The following is a 17,500-nucleotide window of genomic DNA, read 5'->3' as shown; positions in this document are numbered from 1 at the left end:
TTGTTGAGTGTCCGTCTGCCACCGTGTTCTCTCCGTGCGATCTGTTGGTGACAAAAACAAATTGGCGTCATTAGAATTCTTACAATGGCTTTCGAGGTTGTTTTTTAACTTTAAGAGTCGGCTATAACACGTAGTTTTGCACTTGTTCTTTTGCCTAAACATTTGTGTATTGGAGTAATCAAAATATAAAACCACAAATTATTACTGTTGACATAATTGGCAAATGAGCATTTTTAGTTTAAAATATAGTCCAAATAAACTAAATTTGTTAAGCAGATCAAACATGGAACTGCTTGAAGATTAGATTGAGCCGGCTGACATTTTACTCAAGGAAAAAAAGGAAAGAAGGACTTGGTTACTTACATATTGGTAGTTTGCTCAGTGTTCCCTTCAGCTTCTGTTAAGAGATTGGTTCACAATTAGGGGCAATATTGATTAAAACAAAATTGACCTAATGTGTTTTTTTTAACAATAACACAGGTTTTATTTCCCTTGAACCGACACCTTAACGTGGTGGAGGGGTTTGAGTGCCCGAATGATCCCGGGAGCTATGTTGTCGGGGGCTTCATGCCCCTGGTAGGGTCTCCCAAGGCAAACAGGTCCTAGGTGACGGGTCAGACAAAGATCGGTTCAGAAGCCTCTTATGACGACGACACGAACAAGGCCGTTTACGTCGCCCGGATCGGCGTCACCGGGGCCCCATCCCGGAGCCAGGCCTGGGATGGGTGCTCCATGGCGAGCGCCTGGTGGCCGGGTCTTACCCCACGGGGCCCGGCCGGGCACAGCCCGAAAGAGCGACGTGGGGCCGCCCTCCCGTGGGCCCACCACCCGCAGGAGGATCCATAAGGGGCCGGTGCAGAGAGATCTGGGCGGCAGTCGACGGCAGGGGCCTCGGCGACCAGATCTCCAGACTCAGAGACTAACTCTGGGGACATGGAATGTCACCTCGCTGGGGGGGAAAGAGCCTGAGCTTGTGAGGGAGGTTGAGCGATACCGACTAGATATAGTCGGCCTCACCTCCACGCACAGTTTGGGCTCTGGAACCCATCTCCTCGAGAGGGGCTGGACGCTCCACTTCTCTGGTGTTGCCCGCGGGGAGAGGCGGCGGGCTGGTGTGGGCTTGCTGATAGCCCCTCAGCTCAGCCGCCACGTGTTGGAGTTTACCCCGGTGAACGAGAGGGTCGCGTCCCTCCGCCTTCGGGTGGGGGACAGGTCTCTCACTGTTGTGGCGGCCTACGGGCCGAACAGCAGTGCAGAGTACCCGGCCTTCTTGGAGTCCTTGGGAGGGGTACTGGACAGTGCATCGACCGGGGACTCCGTTGTTCTACTGGGGGACTTCAACGCCCACGTGGGCAATGACAGTGACACCTGGAGAGGGGTGATCGGGAAGAACGGCTTCCCCGATCTGAACCCGAGCGGTGTTCAGTTATTGGACTTCTGTGCTAGCCACGGATTGTCCATAACGAACACCATGTTCAAGCACAAGGGTGTCCATCAGTGCACATGGCACCAGGACACCCTAGGCCGGAGGTCAATGATCGACTTTGTTGTCGTGTCATCAGACCTCCGGCCGCGTGTCTTGGACACTCGGGTGAAGAGAGGGGCAGAGTTGTCAACCGATCACCACCTGGTGGTGAGTTGGATCCGCTGGCAGAGGAGGAAGCCGGACAGACTTGGCAGACCCAAGCGCATTGTGAGGGTCTGTTGGGAACGTCTAGTGGAGCCCTCTGTCAGTAGGGTATTCAACTCGCACCTCCGGGAGAGCTTCTCCCATGTCCCGGGGGAGGTTGGGGACATTGAGTCCGAGTGGACCATGTTCTCCGCCTCCATTGTTGATGCGGCTGCTCGGAGCTGTGGTCGCAAGGTCTTCGGTGCCTGTCGTGGCGGCAACCCCCGAACCCGGTGGTGGACACCGGAAGTAAGGGATGCCGTCAGACTGAAGAAGGAGGCCTATCAGGCCACTCTGGCTTGTAGGTCTCCGGAGGTCATCGACGGGTATCGGCAGGCCAAGCGAGCCGCGGCTCGTGCTGTCGCAGAGGCAAAAACCCGGGCCTGGGAGGAGTTCGGGGAGGCCATGGAGGAGGACTATCGGTCGGCACCAAAGAAATTCTGGCAAACCGTCCGGCGCCTCAGGAGGGGGAAGCAGTGTCTCACCAACACCGTTTACGGTGCGGGTGGAGGCCTGCTGACCTCAACTGGGGATGTCGTCGGACGGTGGAAGGAATACTTTGAGGATCTCCTTAATCCCTCAGTCACGTCTTCCGAAGAGGAAGTGGAGACCGGGGACTCGGTGGCTGGCTCATCCATCACCCAAGCTGAAGTCACTGAGGTTGTTCGCAAACTCCTCGGTGGCATGGCTCCGGGGGTGGATGAGATCCGCCCTGAGTACCTAAAGTATCTGGATGTTGTAGGACTGTCTTGGTTGACACGTCTCTGCAACATCGCGTGGCGTTCGGGGACCGTGCCTCTGGACTGGCAGACCGGGGTGGTGGTCCCTCTGTTCAAGAAGGGGGACCGGAGGGTGTGTTCCAACTACAGAGGGATCACACTCCTCAGCCTCCTGGGTAAGGTCTATTCCAAGGTACTGGAGAGGAGAATCCGACCGATAGTCGAACCTCGGATTCAGGAGGAGCAGAGTGGTTTTCGTTCCGGTCGTGGAACACTGGACCAGCTCTATACCCTCCATCGGGTGCTCGAGGGTTCATGGGAGTTTGCCCAACCAGTCCACATGTGCTTTGTGGATCTGGAGAAGGCTTTTGACCGTGTCCCTCGGGGTGTCCTTTGGGGGGTGCTCCGGGAGTACGGGGTCCGGGGCCCTTTGCTCAGGGCTGTCCGGTCCCTGTATGACCGGAGCAGGAGCTGTGTTCGCATTGCCGGCAGTAAGTCAGACCTGTTCCCAGTGCATGTTGGACTCCGCCAGGGCTGCCCTTTGTCACCGGTTCTGTTCATAATTTTTATGGACAGAATTTCTAGGCGCAGTCAGGGGTCGGAGGGTGTCCGGTTTGGGGACCACAGGATCTCATCTCTGCTGTTTGCAGACGATGTTGTCCTGATGGCTCCATCAAACCCGGACCTGCAACATGCACTGGGACGGTTTGCAGCCGAGTGTGAAGCGGCTGGGATGAGAATCAGCACCTCCAAATCCGAGGCCATGGTTCTCGACCGGAAAAAGGTGGCTTGCCCTCTCCAGGTGGGTGGGGTGTCCTTGCCCCAAGTGGAGGAGTTCAAGTATCTCGGGGTCTTGTTCACGAGTGAGGGAAGGATGGAGCGTGAGATCGACAGGCGGATCGGTGCAGCGGCTGCAGTGATGCAGTCGCTGCATCGGACTGTTGTGGTAAAGAGGGAGCTGAGCCGAAAGGCAAAGCTCTCTATTTACCGGTCGGTCTACGTTCCTACCCTCACCTATGGTCATGAGCTTTGGGTAGTGACCGAAAGAACAAGATCGCGGATACAAGCGGTCGAAATGAGTTTCCTCCGCCGTGTGGCTGGGCGCTCCCTTAGAGATAAGGTGAGGAGCTCGGCCACACGGGGGGAGCTCGGAGTAGAGCCGCTGCTCCTCCACGTCGAGAGGAGCCAGCTGAGGTGGCTCGGGCATCTGTTCCGGATGCCTCCTGGGCGCCTCCCTCGGGAGGTGTTTCAGGCATGTCCCACCGGGAAGAGGCCCCGGGGAAGACCCAGGACACGCTGGAGAGACTATGTCTCTCGGCTGGCCTGGGAACGCCTCGGGATCCCCCCGGAGGAGTTAGAGGAAGTGTCTGGGGAGAAGGAAGTCTGGGAGTCCCTGCTCAGACTGCTGCCCCCGCGACCCGGCCCCGGATAAAGCGGCAGAAGATGGATGGATGGACAGGTTTTATTTATTTATTCTTGTTTTTTTTTCTTCTCAGAACTGCAAAAACATGCCCGTAAATGTCTTGGTTGAGATTCAAATAACAATATATTACAGTATAATAAGAGTCTCAGTAATGTTTCTGTTTTTCTTATGGTTGTGGATGACTTTGTTTAGCTTCAAAACAACAAATACGACACTCTCTCTCTCTCTCTCTCTCTCTCTCTCTCTCACATTGTATTTCCCTCCTCTTTTCACACCAGGCCATTTCATACCTGACTGGCCGTCTTTCTTGGAGCCCAACTTCTCGTACAGCAGGATGACGCCCACCAGAACCAGCACCTCCACCAGAATACCAACGAATGGCTTGAGAGGCTCGTAGTAGGAGATGACTCTGAGCTGCATGTGGCCCATAGACGTGCCGATGCCATACACCGCTCCACAGTAGTAGACTCCGGAGTCGGACTCAGTCAAATTATACACCAGCAACTTTGTCTTCTTCTCATCTTTGGTCATTTTATAGCGATGAGCAGCTGGATCGACATCAATTTTTACCTAGATTTAAAGAAAGAAAAAAAGAGGCAGAGTTGGTTAATCAATAATTGTGATTACTCAAGTCTTAATATTTGTAAGGACTTCAAACAAATAATTGTGACTTTTCTGAAAGCAAAATTAGGTCATTTCAATATACTGTGTGCTCAATTACACCTAAATGTGTAGTGCTTTTTATGTGGCTGTTTTACTTTTGCATTCAGAGAGTTCGATTTCATAGAGCTGATCACATACTTTTGGATCAGTAATTATTAGAATGAAAAAATGACTTTTCATGTGTCAATAATCGTTATATTGTGGTGTTTCTACAATAATCGTTATATTGTGGTGTTTCTACAATAATCGTTATATTGTGGTGTTTCTACAATCATCGTTAAATTGTGGTGTTTCTACAATAATCGTTATATTGTGGTGTTTCTACAATAATCGTTATATTGTGGTGTTTCTACAATCATCGTTATATTGTGGTGTTTCTACAATAATCGTTATATTGTGGTGTTTCTACAATAATCGTTATATTGTGGTGTTTCTACAATCATCGTTAAATTGTGGTGTTTCTACAATAATCGTTATATTGTGGTGTTTCTACAATAATCGTTATATTGTGGTGTTTCTACAATCATCGTTATATTGTGGTGTTTCTACAATCATCGTTATATTGTGGTGTTTCTACAATAATCGTTATATTGTGGTGTTTCTACAATAATCGTTATATCGCGGTGTTTCTTCTCACAATAATCGTTATATCGCGGTGTTTCTACAATAATCGTTATATTGTGGTGTTTCTACAATAATCGTTATATTGTGGTGTTTCTACAATAATCGTTATATTGTGGTGTTTCTACAATAATCGTTATATCGTGGTGTTTCTTCTCACAATAATCGTTATATCGTGGTGTTTCTTCTCACAATAATCGTTATATCGTGGTGTATCTTCTCACAATAATCGTTATATCGTGGTGTTTCTGCTCACAAAAATTGTTATATCGCGGTGTTTCTGATCACAATAATCGTTATATTGTGGTGTTTCTACAATAATCGTTATATTGTGGTGTTTCTACAATAATCATTATATCATGGTGTTTCTTCGCACAATAATCGTTATATCGTAATAAATGCGATTTATTTATTTTTTAACCTACATATTATATAGTGATTGTAATGTTTTACCTGGCTGTTAATGTTAAAAAATTTCAGACAAACCTTATTTGTCCCATTCTGTTTGTACCAGTCCCAACCTACAGGCTTGGATTTCTTCCCATCCATTTTACAGACCATGACCACAGAGTCGCCCACGTAGCTCACGATGGGCTTATCTCGCATCTCGCCCAAATATGGCGCTGAATAGAGAGGGAAAAAGTACCAAAAAAAATATGTTTTGAAATGTGTGTGGATTATTAACGTGCAATCTGTGCAAAGTGAATGAGAGACTAATGATATTGACAGTAATGCAAAAATGCACCTGCTAATGTGAAATCAACTCTGGCTTTGGGTTCGAAAATGCATGAGTAAGTTCCCAAGTCGTCTTCATTCATAATGCTAAACCTTGAAGGAGATTATTGTTACACGTTACGTATTTTATTCCAACTCAATTGAACTTACCCTCTCCTCAGATAGTAGCAGTCATTTTGCGGTTGAATATTGGAATGGCTGGTCTCAATTGTCTTCCCATCTTTCGTCCAGTATCCGGTTATGTTTGGCAGCCGTTTGTTGTTTCCAGTCCAGGAACACTCGAGGTTCAGTGTCATGGGATTGAGCACTTCAACCTTTTCAGTGTGATTTTCCCCTATAATATAGAACATATTTTGAAATACCATCAATGCGTGCGTGCATTTTGGACTTACTTACTTTGGAATACTTTTTGAATTTCAAGTATTGCATGTTTACTTTGGTTTGGAAAATTACATTCCCAAGTTTCTGATCTCTTTATGAAAATATTTGCAGGTGGCAGTGGCTCAAGACAACTCATCTACCAATACAATACAATGTAGTCTAGCGTATATATTTAAATATGTAATGTTACCACACATGGCAAGCAAGGTTCTCTGCAATTCCTGTGTTTGTTTATTTTAATAAATTTGACACTATCAGGTTTAGACTTAGAATACTTCCGTCAGAGATCTTGTTTGGATCTGTTGGTTCTCAGACGGACAGAATAGATGTGAATGAGTGTGAATTAACCTGTCAATATCACGCTCCTGTGTACAGTCTGCAGCGGGGTCAGAGGAGCCGAGGAGGTAGGTTTAGGGCCGGGGGTCTCTGACAGGGAGGAAAAATAATAGTTACTTTATAACATAATACAAAAGATTATGCTTATTGTAAACAGATATGTCTTACCTACAGGAGGCTCAGTTACTACAGTGGTGTTCTCTGAAATTATAATATCTGTGAAGCAAATTAGAGACACAGTTTTAGAACTACATAGTGTTATCAAACCAAAATAGACATAAGCAAACTCGTAGTCCGCAAATTACTTATTGTAATGAAATAGAAAGGGATGTGATTACACTTTCATAGGTTGTTGTTTTAAACACAATGGAAGATTTTAATCCCATAGATGTTAAGACCTTGTAATACAGTCATACACAGAACTTACTTTATCTCACTCCTAAAACGTACAGAGTTTTAAATAAATACTAAACTGATTCAACTTAACCCATTTTTTAATGTTTTACTATAAATTGGCTTTAAATAAAAGACAGCAAAAAAGAAATTCCTTTTAACAGACCATGATTCAAATTTGTTCATTCCTGTAAAGTGATATGAGCTCCCCGCAGTCACCCAGCCAAAGTTTTTTTAAAGGGACAAGAGACAGAAAAGTGCGTTGCATGAGAATAATATCGCATGCTTTAACCACCTATTTTCAAAGATGATGCCATTTTGTCAGAGTAAAATGTTCTTTTATCAGTTATTGAGTAGTGGCTGAGAATTCTAAGGGTACATTATAGAATCCAGTGCAGTCACAACACTTTGCCCTATCAGTTCCAAGGTTACAGTGAGTGATATAATGGGTGACAGCAAAATACACAGAGTAAAATGTCACAAAGTAAAATCAAACTTATTTACTTGCATTGATGTGTCTGCAGAGCAACAGCAACAGAAAGAGTTGACAGGACAAATGCGTGTGGGAGGCAGGCATTGTTGTGGTCGTTGTGTCCTCTGTCGGCGGTGTATGTCCCACACGTTGATGTCCTCTTCTCTCTGTGAGGGCTGGTGCATCGTCTGAACACCTCCCCCCCCTCTCCTACCCCGCTCTACTCCCCCCCGCCTACTGCTGCACTGTGACGCATGCCGTGAGATCGGGCTGCAGCTCTCGTTCCATCCATTATTCAACCTGCCAGCACCCATACAGCAGCTAAAACGCAAAAATACCACCAAAAACACACATAAGAACGTTCAAGATTCAATTCAGTGTTGTACTGTGATGCTGAAGGGAGTTAATCTAGAATTACATGACAAGCACAAGGTCGTTTAATCCCCGACTCCCCAAGCTCTCGTCATTGTTGCCCTCTTGAATAATTAAAGCCTTTTTCTTTTTTTAGCCAAAATTACCTTAATTGAAATACACATAATTTGTTTGTAACAGCACAGTCATGACTCATGTAACCACTTGTGCCCCCATGACATGTTGAAACAGAAAACTAAGGACTGAGTAAAAGCCACTTTCTATTTAATTTTATCAGTTTTATGCAATTGAAATACCCTAAAAAGACTCCTAAACTTGAGTTTGAGTGCAAATGCTACATCATTGTAAAATTTAAAACTATTGTATAGTAAATGCCGTGACAATTTAAAAATTATTCTTTTGATACTATTTGTTCTCTTTATTTAGCTTTGGGACAAAAGCTCAAAAATGCAGTGTGCAAAGTGTTTTTTATAAGGGTACACACCGCACGAAAACATGTACTAAACTGAGGCTAAACCTAAAACTAAACCTGGATTAGACTAGGACTAAACCAGGACTAGATGAGGATCAAACTAAGTCTACATTAGGCCTAAACTGGGCTCAAACCAGGACCAGTAAGTGTAAGTGTTAATGCATCCTAAGGTATGGAACTATGTGCACTATTTACATTTCTGAGTAGGAGGTCCATAGCCTGCTTTCTTCATTGAGATTTCATTGCTTTGCCTGGAATGTTCCACAGTATTGCTTTAAAATCATATATCTAGTATGCATTTAATTACAGGTGTTACTCAAAAACAAGTTGAACAGCATGCCTTCTTATTGTGAGTGGGATTGCCTCTCCACATACCCGACCTGTAACTTGGCCTGGTGGCGCCTACTGTTTGTCTCCATGGAGACAGATACGTTTAGTGCTAAACTGTGGAACAGCGTCTTTGGGTCACTGAAAAGCGCTATATAAATAAAAGTTATTATTATTATTATTATTATTATTATTAACATTCCAAGCAAAGAGACGTTTTCATGAAGCCACGGTGAAATGTTACATAATGAACCGTTATTTTCCTTCAAACCCTGCTATGTGCAATTACAACAACATTTTTATGTGGATATATTTTACTACTTCAGTGTCAGTTTAACATGAAATCCAGCTTTGAGGCAGTTTTTAACAAGGTTATTCTAAAAGGCAGCAGTTGACAGTAAAATAGGCCGGACTGACCAGCGGCAGAGTTCATTGTTGTTGGAGCTGGAGGCTGTTGATGAAGACAGTTTGCAGTTCGTCGATGTCGTCACTGGCTTCAATGGGAATACTAGCTCTGCCCGGAGAACTGGAGGCATCGCCCGGCTCGAGGCAATGCAGGCTCATGTTATGATAATACGAGTCCCCTCCTCCTCCTTCTCCGAGTGCACACGCCCCCTGCACGCGCTCGTCCTGATTATGAAGCAGGGGGGACAGGCGGTTGTAGTCGAGTACCTGGTGTGGGCCGCAGTGAAGATGGGCGTGGCGCTCTGGTCCCGGGCTGTGGCAGGGGCTCACTGACGGGCTGTGGGGCATCGGGCACGTCTGAAGGCAGCTGTTCCTGCGCATGGCCTGGTGCAAATCCAGACGAGCAATGAGAGGCGTACCGATGTTTATGCTTCTGGTCCAGTAGACTGGGTCATCCTCCATTGTGATAAAGGCGCCTTGAAGACACACCTTAAACACTAGATCCTCCTGTTGGATTAAAAATAATATTTGTTCTAGGGCTGCAAGGTGTAAAATATTAAGAAAAGAAAATCTAATTGTGATTGTAATTAGGTTTGTGATGGATGATTTCTAAACAAGGTTCAGTTCACAGTGCACAATGTTTATACATCCCGAAGAATTGGCTTTTGAGGGAAGACTGAAATATGAAAAATGCCATACATTTAAGAACCTGTAATATTTATGTTTAATAATGTTTAAGCTTCAACCCAAAGACAGAGCTTCAACTAAAAAAAGGGGCTTGTCCAGTTTCCGTAATGAGCTTTAAACCATTTTATAACCACTTTTCCTCATCAGTTGTATTTTGTTTGATTCATGAATGCATACATGATTAATGTACCCAAAAAAAGGTAAGGTCTTATTTAAGGTGATGTTTTTGAGTATTTAACATTTATATTAAATCAATTAAAAAAACATTTTGTGTGTTTTTTATAATATTATTAAGTAAAATCACAGAAACATAGAAATTTCACCTCAATAATTGCAGCCTTTGCATCATTTCAAATGTGTAGTACCTTTAGCTTCTGCAGGGAGCTTATCCTTGTGTACAGGCAATGCTGGGGAAGGCTGCTGGACAGAAGGTAAATGCCCGTTTCCTCTGGAGTCTCTCGGTTCATCTCTTTAGGATCCACATCTAGATCCTGAGAAAGCAAATCAATATAGTCTTTTGCTGAAGAACAAGTTAATAATAACAAAAAAGTTGATATTACATGGATATTTAGACCTACATGTGAGAAGTCTGTAACATGGGCCTGGCAGAAGGACATGTCTTCTGGTTTCTTGACAATGTGAGTATAAATGACAAGTACATTTGAAAACTCTGCCGCAAAACCCAACTTGATCTGAGCTCCACAGTCAAAATTCAGACACATGCTCTCAGGAAGCTCTGAAACAAATGTAATCAAACAAAATCATTTATTTATTGACATCATTACTTCCAGTTAGAAATGGGAGATATAAATACAGATGCATAATATTGCAATTGTTGTTCAGGATATACAAACATTTAACAATTAGCGCAGATCGTAACTAAACACATGAAAGTGTAATCTTTCAAATGCCGGTAAGTGGTTTTCTACTTCCTTTTACAGTTTATTCCCTTTGTGTGTGATACTTGAACCAGTTTGAACACATTTCTGTCAATTTTGTCCATGCTTTGTAACAGCCCTTTTTTTAGAATCTTGAATTGGTCGGTTAGCTTACGGTTTAGACTCAGACTTCAGACGCAGATTTAACTGACCGTGAGCTTTAGCCCAGTGCTGACTGTGGTCATGAAGATCAGCCCTCTCGACAGGCAGGATGGGGTCAGTCAGAGCCCTCCTCTCAGACAGACTGCTGCGGATCTCCAGAGCCTGCTTCCCCTTTGTGGCATCAAAATGACCCATGTCTGGACAACAGAACACATAACACAAACTACTGTAAAACCTTATGGGAGCAGGTGGGGCTTTGGACAGAGGAATGATGAACATGTTACAGGTTTATGTTATAAGAGAATATCAACACTTTCAAATGACATCTTCAACTGAGCATTTTTCACTAGCCTTTTATTGTTCTGTGTTGTGTTTGTAAATTTTGTTTTGTCTTCATATCTTGTCATGTCATGTCATTTTGCTCAGTTTTATTTTGAAATCACTTATCTTTTTCCTGTTTCAGCTTTACTTCCTGCCTTTGATTACTGCCCTGGCCCTATAATGTGCTACACTTGTTTCAGTTTCTCCCCTATTTCATTTGTGTCATCCCTTTTTCATTTGACAGTTTCTTCTTTGTGAGATTTCAGCTTTTCAAACAATCAACCTTCATTTATAGAGCCCTTTACAAGACTCAAGGTGATTTATGTGCTTCACAATAAAATTCAAGGCAATACAAAACATAAAACTAAGTACAAATAAAAACGGAATGTTGAAAGTCAGTCTGAATAACTGAATAAGCTAAAATCTGAGATGGCGCGCATGTTAGGGGGCGGGGCCGCTTGTTACTGTTCCTGTCCTGTTCCTGTCCTGTCCTGAAGCTCAGCCAGATAAGGTGCAAGGCCATTTAGAGCTTTAAAAACAAAAAGTAACATTTTAAAATCAATTCTGAAAAAAACGGGAAGCCAGTGGAGTGTGTAAAGAACTGCGGTGATGTGCTGACATCTGGGTGTGTGGGTTAGAAAACGTTCAGTACAAATTGAAGGCCCTAAGTTTGTGTATTTGATGACTTCTCTTGGATTTATTAAACCATCTACTTCCCGATTCTGGGTCTGTTTTTAGAGTCACTCTTTGTACAAGCCTGTCAAGGGACAACAGATGGAAATTAGAATCTTTGTTATAACCTGGCAATATTATGAAATAAATAAATACAATTTAATTTTCTTACTGCTTAGCAGCAAATAGACACAAATGAGAAATCTCTGTTTGGCTCCTGAAACTGCTGGGCTATTTGACCGCGCCGGGTTAGGGTTAGGGTTAAGGTTAGGGTCAGGGTCAGGGTCAGGGTTAGGGTTAGGGTCAGGGTCAGGGTCAGGGTCAGGGTCAGGGTCAGGGTCAGGGTCAGGGTCAGGGTCAGGGTCAGGGTTGGCATGAGGCCGCTATATGGCCGTGCCGCGGCTCCTGAAACTGCTGGTCTATTTCACCGCGCCGCGGCTCTGTAGCCATGGCCTTACATGATTACATTCTTTCACAATGAATTCTGATTCTCAACTGTCAGTTAGTACTAGTGTTACCTTCAGCGACTCTGTCTAGCACCACAGTGATCTTCTCATCGTCAAGCAGCCGTTTCTTTAGGAACTTCACAAACACACCATTAATCAGTCCAGTTGAGCTCAGCTCAAAGGCCTCTGCATCTTGACAACTGTTTTGAGCCACCAACACAAGTGTGTTACAATAATGAAATGTTACATTTCAAAATGTTAATAACAAAAGAGCTTGATTTACGTTGCATATCCAAACACAATGTTGGCCGTAACTCTCAATACTATGTTTGGAGTGCTGTCATCATGGATATTCCTGACAAAACAAATAATAAATAACACACAGGTTTTACAGTAATTTTCTGAAGTTATTGTTTACATACCTCTTCCTGCACATGTCCAGCAAAAACACATTCAGGTCTGTCTCCTTCTCCTGCATCAGCTTAAGAATGCTTTGCACACAGAGGCAGTTTGCTGAATGGTAAGGGTTAGGAGCATCCACAGGAACCATGAAGCTGTTTCCATAGTTCTCATAACCATGACCGGCATAGTACAGCAGACCTTGAAGCAGGAAATAGAAGATCACTGAGTGTGTATGACTTTCAACACATAACTAAACCCTACCATAGACCCCCTTATGAAGCAGCAGCAGGAACTCATCCACAGCGTTTCTCATCTCTGACTCAGTGAGGTCCAACAGACAAACCACTTTAAAGTTGAGCTGCCTTAAAAGGTTTGTGAGGTCATACACGTCCACCATGGGAGCCTTGAGCTGAGGGTGATTCTGATATGACAGATTTCCAATCAGCAAAGCCACTTTGTCAGTTGCTAGAACAAAGGGATAATTAAAGATGAGATTATTCAATATCTAGTGTCATATTTCTCAAAAACAAAATAATAATCTAATGTTCAGGGATATGGATTCGGACTATATTGTTATTGTTAAGACTGCTATCTGATTACAACCTTTTCAGCCAGTGTATGCGTTTTAAATTCAATGCAAAATGACAATAAAGTTATCTACAAGCATCTATATTGTCGATCACTTTTAATTCATTTTATTTATTTATATGGGGAAGACCCAATGAGACAAGTTCTCTTTTTCATGGGTACCCTGTTAAAACACTACACAAAATAAACAACAAACACAGGATACTAAAACACAATAAAAAAATTAAATTAAATTAACCAGTACAAAAACACATTTATACATACAATATGAGATAAAATTATATAAAAACAAGTGCATTGGCACTGCGGGTAGTCCTTGACCAGTTCTTTAAAATCATTAAAAGGCATAAAATGATTTAATTTAAAAAGTCTGTGTTTTGTTCCTCAGGAGCAAAGTTGTTGAAAGCCTTTTTTTCCTGTCTCTGTGTTGATACGATGTAAGATAAAAATGCCTTGAGACCTCAAACGGTGAATTCCTGAACTGTGCAATAAACTAAATATAATATAAAAATAATCAGGCAAAATGCCAACTAGAGCCTTATACACACTCTCTTCTTGCATCCACTGATTGCCATTCTACTTTAGAATATAATTGACAGTGGTGAGATCTGTGTCCTTCTCCTGTAATGAACCTTAGAGCTGAATGATAAACAGAGTTCAGAGGTTTTAACACTGTTGCTGTAGAATGGATATATATAGTATCACTTACCAAACAGTTGTTCTGGAACACTATTGAGAAATAATCCACTGGAACCTAAATTGCCCCCTAAAAAAATGTTAAAAATGTTAAATATGAGAGACTAAAGTAAGTAATAGTGGCATAATCAAACGTCTTACCTTCTTTGATTGCGTACATGTCATCTGAAAATAAAAGAACATTGTACAATTAAAAGCAAAAAAATGTGTGTTTAATAATATTAATTTATTAGTCAAATCATAGTATTAGTGTGTGTGAGACCAACATGCAGATAGAAAATGTGGGGACGGTTGTACACTAATTTGACTATACCATTCTACAATTGACATGCACCAAAGCCCACACAGCCAAAAGTAATATCTAGAGTTAAAATTACTTCAGGTAAGACTGATTTGACTTCATCATTTATTCAACAAGTTGTTTTTCATATAACTCAGTGTTTTTTTTCATCTATTATAGGCATCTATTTTTACTTGACATTACAATAAAAATCCAAATTCCAGTCATTTTTACTTTTAGATATTACTTTTTGAGAACCATCCTGCCAACTGTACCTTCAGAACACTCCATTGCCCCTGAAATCTGGACTGATATCCTGGGAGCTTACATCAGAAAGAGTGAAATTGTGAAGAATTTGTCAACACTGCTTCGGTGTAAAAAATAAAATAAAATGCCGCGTACATATACTTACAAATGACTACATCAACTTCAGTGGTCCACAGTTTGTCTTTGCCACCTCTGATCTCGCAGCTGTACTTGCCTTGATGCTCCTGCGCAACCTGAGAAATCTAGAAAAGGAGATAAGATGTTGTTACTGGATCATATTTTGTTGACCCATCATATTCACAGATGTGCTGACGAAGAAAATACTGTTGTTTTTATTTGTATTTGAAGTTTGTCCTCTGCATTTAAACATTCCTTTTTGGCCAGTTTCTCAGGGCTGCCTGGATGTCAAGATTATTCACTTAATTGATATTATATAAGTCACATTCACAATAAGAACTAAAAAGAATAATCATGACTACGTAAGAGGCAAAATTAAGTCACTCAATTTCCGCCCTAATGCATGGTGCAGGTAAGTCACACAATTTTATCTGTATTCTAAAAAGTCGAATGTAGAGTGCTTTTCACGTACTATACATACTATTGGAACAGTAATGTATGAGAATCAGTGGCGGAAGAAGTACTCAATTTTGTTACACACAAGTACAGCGACAAGAGCAATAAACTGCTCAAGTAAAAAGTATTTTGATTTTTCATAACTGCTATGGGTGAAATGTGGTGATCTTGATAAATAGCTGTAGTAGTCAATCCATTTCTCAACATTTCTTTCATAACAGTCTCTAGACTTTTTAATGTATATTTTGTTAGCTCAGTCGGGATGTCACCACGATTATGCTAAAAAATAACCCCTCAAACCTTATACACATTCAGACTATCTGCCGTTTCATGCTGTTCATCTTCTGTCAAGCCTCTTCAAATGCTTTATAATAGAGCCATGAAAAAACTGGATTACAAAAACAAATAGGTCAAACCACTTTGCTAGTTTGAATATTTCAAATGAACAAATTAAATCAAATTTGCGCAGTGGAAAAACTTGTGTACAAACGCTTGCATCAGCGGCGCCGCAGGTTTTTAGTGACTTGATAGTTCCTCTCAGAGCAGAGGAGCTCAGAGTGGAAACTGTAGAGTCCCAAGGCGTAAAACTACTTTCAGCTTTCACTGGACAAGACAGTGTAACAATGGAACTCTTTTACCTGTAGAACTGAAGGGAGAGACAAACTGGGTCCTTTTCAACCGAGAACTCAAAAGACTTTTTATTTGGATGTCAGATGTGTAACATCTTTGACCTGTTTAATTTATTAGGTATATTGTATATTTTCTTCACATGTATTTTATTAAAAGCCCAGCTAGGGATGGACAAATTTATAAATACGCCTCGGGATCCCCGGAGGAGTTGGAGGAAGTGTCTGGGGAGGGGGGGAAGTCTGAGTCCCTGCTTAGACTGCTGCCCCCACCACCCGGCCCCGGATGAGCAGAAGACAATGGATGGATATGAAAACTGAAGTTTACTTTTCAAAAAGTATCAAATGTAGTAAAGTAAAAGTAAATAATATTTACAGTAAACTGCAAGTAAAGTACAGACACCTAAACATTTTAAAGTGTCAATAATTGTGAATAATTGCATTGTGATGTTTTTTCTTCGATTCAATAATTGTAACACCAAAAGTAGATATTGTGACATCCCTAGTCAGGAGGGCAGGGGAACCTTTCCCAGAGCTCGAACCTATATATTCATGAGAGAGTACCTAGCTGGGGGATATGAATAGTGTGCATGTTTTGGGTGAGTGATGAAAACGTACCCACTGGCAGAACATGCTAAAAAGGCCCCACTCGACTGGCAAATTAAGTGTGTCTTTTAACAGATGATCTTTGACAAAAAACACACAACTCACCATAAGTTTTCTTCTGCTGGCATTGGGGATTGCCACTTTGTTTCTGTACCACTGATAGTGAGGGATCGGGCGTCCCACAGCGCCACATTCGAGCTGGAGGTTTTCTCCGATGTGCAGCTGGTGCGGCTGAGGCTGGATCACCACTTTGGTCCTGCCCTCCAAGGAGTTCAAACTCTGCTCTGGTATCGGGAAAAATCATACTTTATATTCTGCATGAATTACTCTAATAGAATTGGGACGTCAAGATTGTTCGGTTGATATACAATTGTGGTATAATTCAGGTCACAGAATAAGAACTCAAACATAATAATTGTGATAATTTAAATTGCATCTATACATCAATAAACATAACCTAAATGTAAAGTGCTTTTTAACTGGCTGTTTATGTCACATTCACTTGACTTTATCCTAAAAATAATCAAGGATTTCCCTGCTGTTTAGTCGTTGTGTTAATAAGCGTGATTTTTTTTTTAAATAGTGGTGTTTCTTCTCACTAAAATCTTAAATGTTAACATCACTGTTCACATTATATCAGTAAATATCAAATAAGATAGTAGATAGATAGTAAAAATAGATGTAGACTTACTGTAAACAGATGCAAAATTCAAGATTTCCACCTGTGCCCATTGGCTAAACTCAAAAGCCTCTCCGCAGTTGACTCTGCAAATGTAAAAACCTGCATCTTCTGGGTGAACAGGGCCAATGATCAGGTCTGGAGAGGAGCTGTTGGGAACCTGTCATTATGAAAACACAAAAGGATTGGTCAAAGTGTGTAAAGGTAGATGGCAAAATATGTTATAATAATAATATATGGCTTCAGTAGGTCAAGTTTGTGAAAGTCTCGAGACAGCGCACACACAGTGGAGTTGGAAAACCAGACATTTTCTGTGCAGACACAAATACAGTATTCAATGCTTTTTTTTATTTAGTTGTACTTCCACCTGTAATTTATATGTGACACAGGTCGCCCTTGAAAAAGAGGTTTCGATATCAATGGGTTTTACCTGGTTAAATTATCATCAATAATAATTTACATGTTTAAGATAAGATAAGATAATTCTTTAATGTCCACACAAGGGGAAATTTCGTTGTTACAACGCAGTAGAAACAGAAGGAAAAGGACAGATTATAGGAAGTTTCAAAAAAACACTCTTAATAGAACTCTTATGAACAAAACAAAAAACTCTTATTAACAAAACTCCT

At 42.1% G+C, this 17,500-nt stretch overlaps 2 protein-coding genes across 2 annotated transcripts in view; both read right to left on the bottom strand.

Annotated features, from left to right (window-relative positions):
* Positions 1–8,118, bottom strand: part of emb (embigin) — an 8,567-nt gene extending 449 nt beyond the window's left edge. Inside the window, exons 1-9 of the mRNA XM_072432421.1 lie at positions 7,445–8,118; positions 6,716–6,763; positions 6,560–6,637; positions 5,981–6,164; positions 5,841–5,923; positions 5,582–5,718; positions 4,102–4,381; positions 364–397; positions 1–41 (exon numbers count right to left, since the gene is read on the bottom strand). The exon at positions 1–41 is cut by the window's left edge and continues 449 nt beyond it. Of these exons, the coding sequence (XP_072288522.1) occupies positions 1–41; positions 364–397; positions 4,102–4,381; positions 5,582–5,718; positions 5,841–5,923; positions 5,981–6,164; positions 6,560–6,637; positions 6,716–6,763; positions 7,445–7,517 (958 nt within the window). The 5' untranslated portion in view covers positions 7,518–8,118. The remainder of the gene's footprint in view (positions 42–363; positions 398–4,101; positions 4,382–5,581; positions 5,719–5,840; positions 5,924–5,980; positions 6,165–6,559; positions 6,638–6,715; positions 6,764–7,444) is intronic.
* A 737-nt stretch (positions 8,119–8,855) lies between these two features.
* malt1 (MALT paracaspase 1) overlaps positions 8,856–17,500 on the bottom strand; it is a 10,895-nt gene continuing 2,250 nt past the window's right edge. The window contains exons 4-17 of the mRNA XM_072432418.1: positions 16,884–17,031; positions 16,298–16,476; positions 14,533–14,629; positions 14,396–14,443; positions 13,982–14,005; positions 13,854–13,910; positions 12,818–13,021; positions 12,577–12,754; positions 12,438–12,509; positions 12,227–12,354; positions 10,766–10,912; positions 10,254–10,411; positions 10,041–10,166; positions 8,856–9,495 (exon numbers count right to left, since the gene is read on the bottom strand). Coding sequence (XP_072288519.1) covers positions 9,013–9,495; positions 10,041–10,166; positions 10,254–10,411; positions 10,766–10,912; positions 12,227–12,354; positions 12,438–12,509; positions 12,577–12,754; positions 12,818–13,021; positions 13,854–13,910; positions 13,982–14,005; positions 14,396–14,443; positions 14,533–14,629; positions 16,298–16,476; positions 16,884–17,031 — 2,049 coding nt within the window. The 3' untranslated portion in view covers positions 8,856–9,012. The remainder of the gene's footprint in view (positions 9,496–10,040; positions 10,167–10,253; positions 10,412–10,765; positions 10,913–12,226; positions 12,355–12,437; positions 12,510–12,576; positions 12,755–12,817; positions 13,022–13,853; positions 13,911–13,981; positions 14,006–14,395; positions 14,444–14,532; positions 14,630–16,297; positions 16,477–16,883; positions 17,032–17,500) is intronic.

This window comes from Eucyclogobius newberryi, unplaced genomic scaffold (assembly GCF_026437365.1).
Source record: "Eucyclogobius newberryi isolate DKJ021-1_F unplaced genomic scaffold, fEucNew1.0.hap1 SCAF_6, whole genome shotgun sequence".
Taxonomy (NCBI): domain Eukaryota; kingdom Metazoa; phylum Chordata; class Actinopteri; order Gobiiformes; family Gobiidae; genus Eucyclogobius; species Eucyclogobius newberryi.
This window is presented reverse-complemented; position numbering and strand designations above follow the sequence as displayed.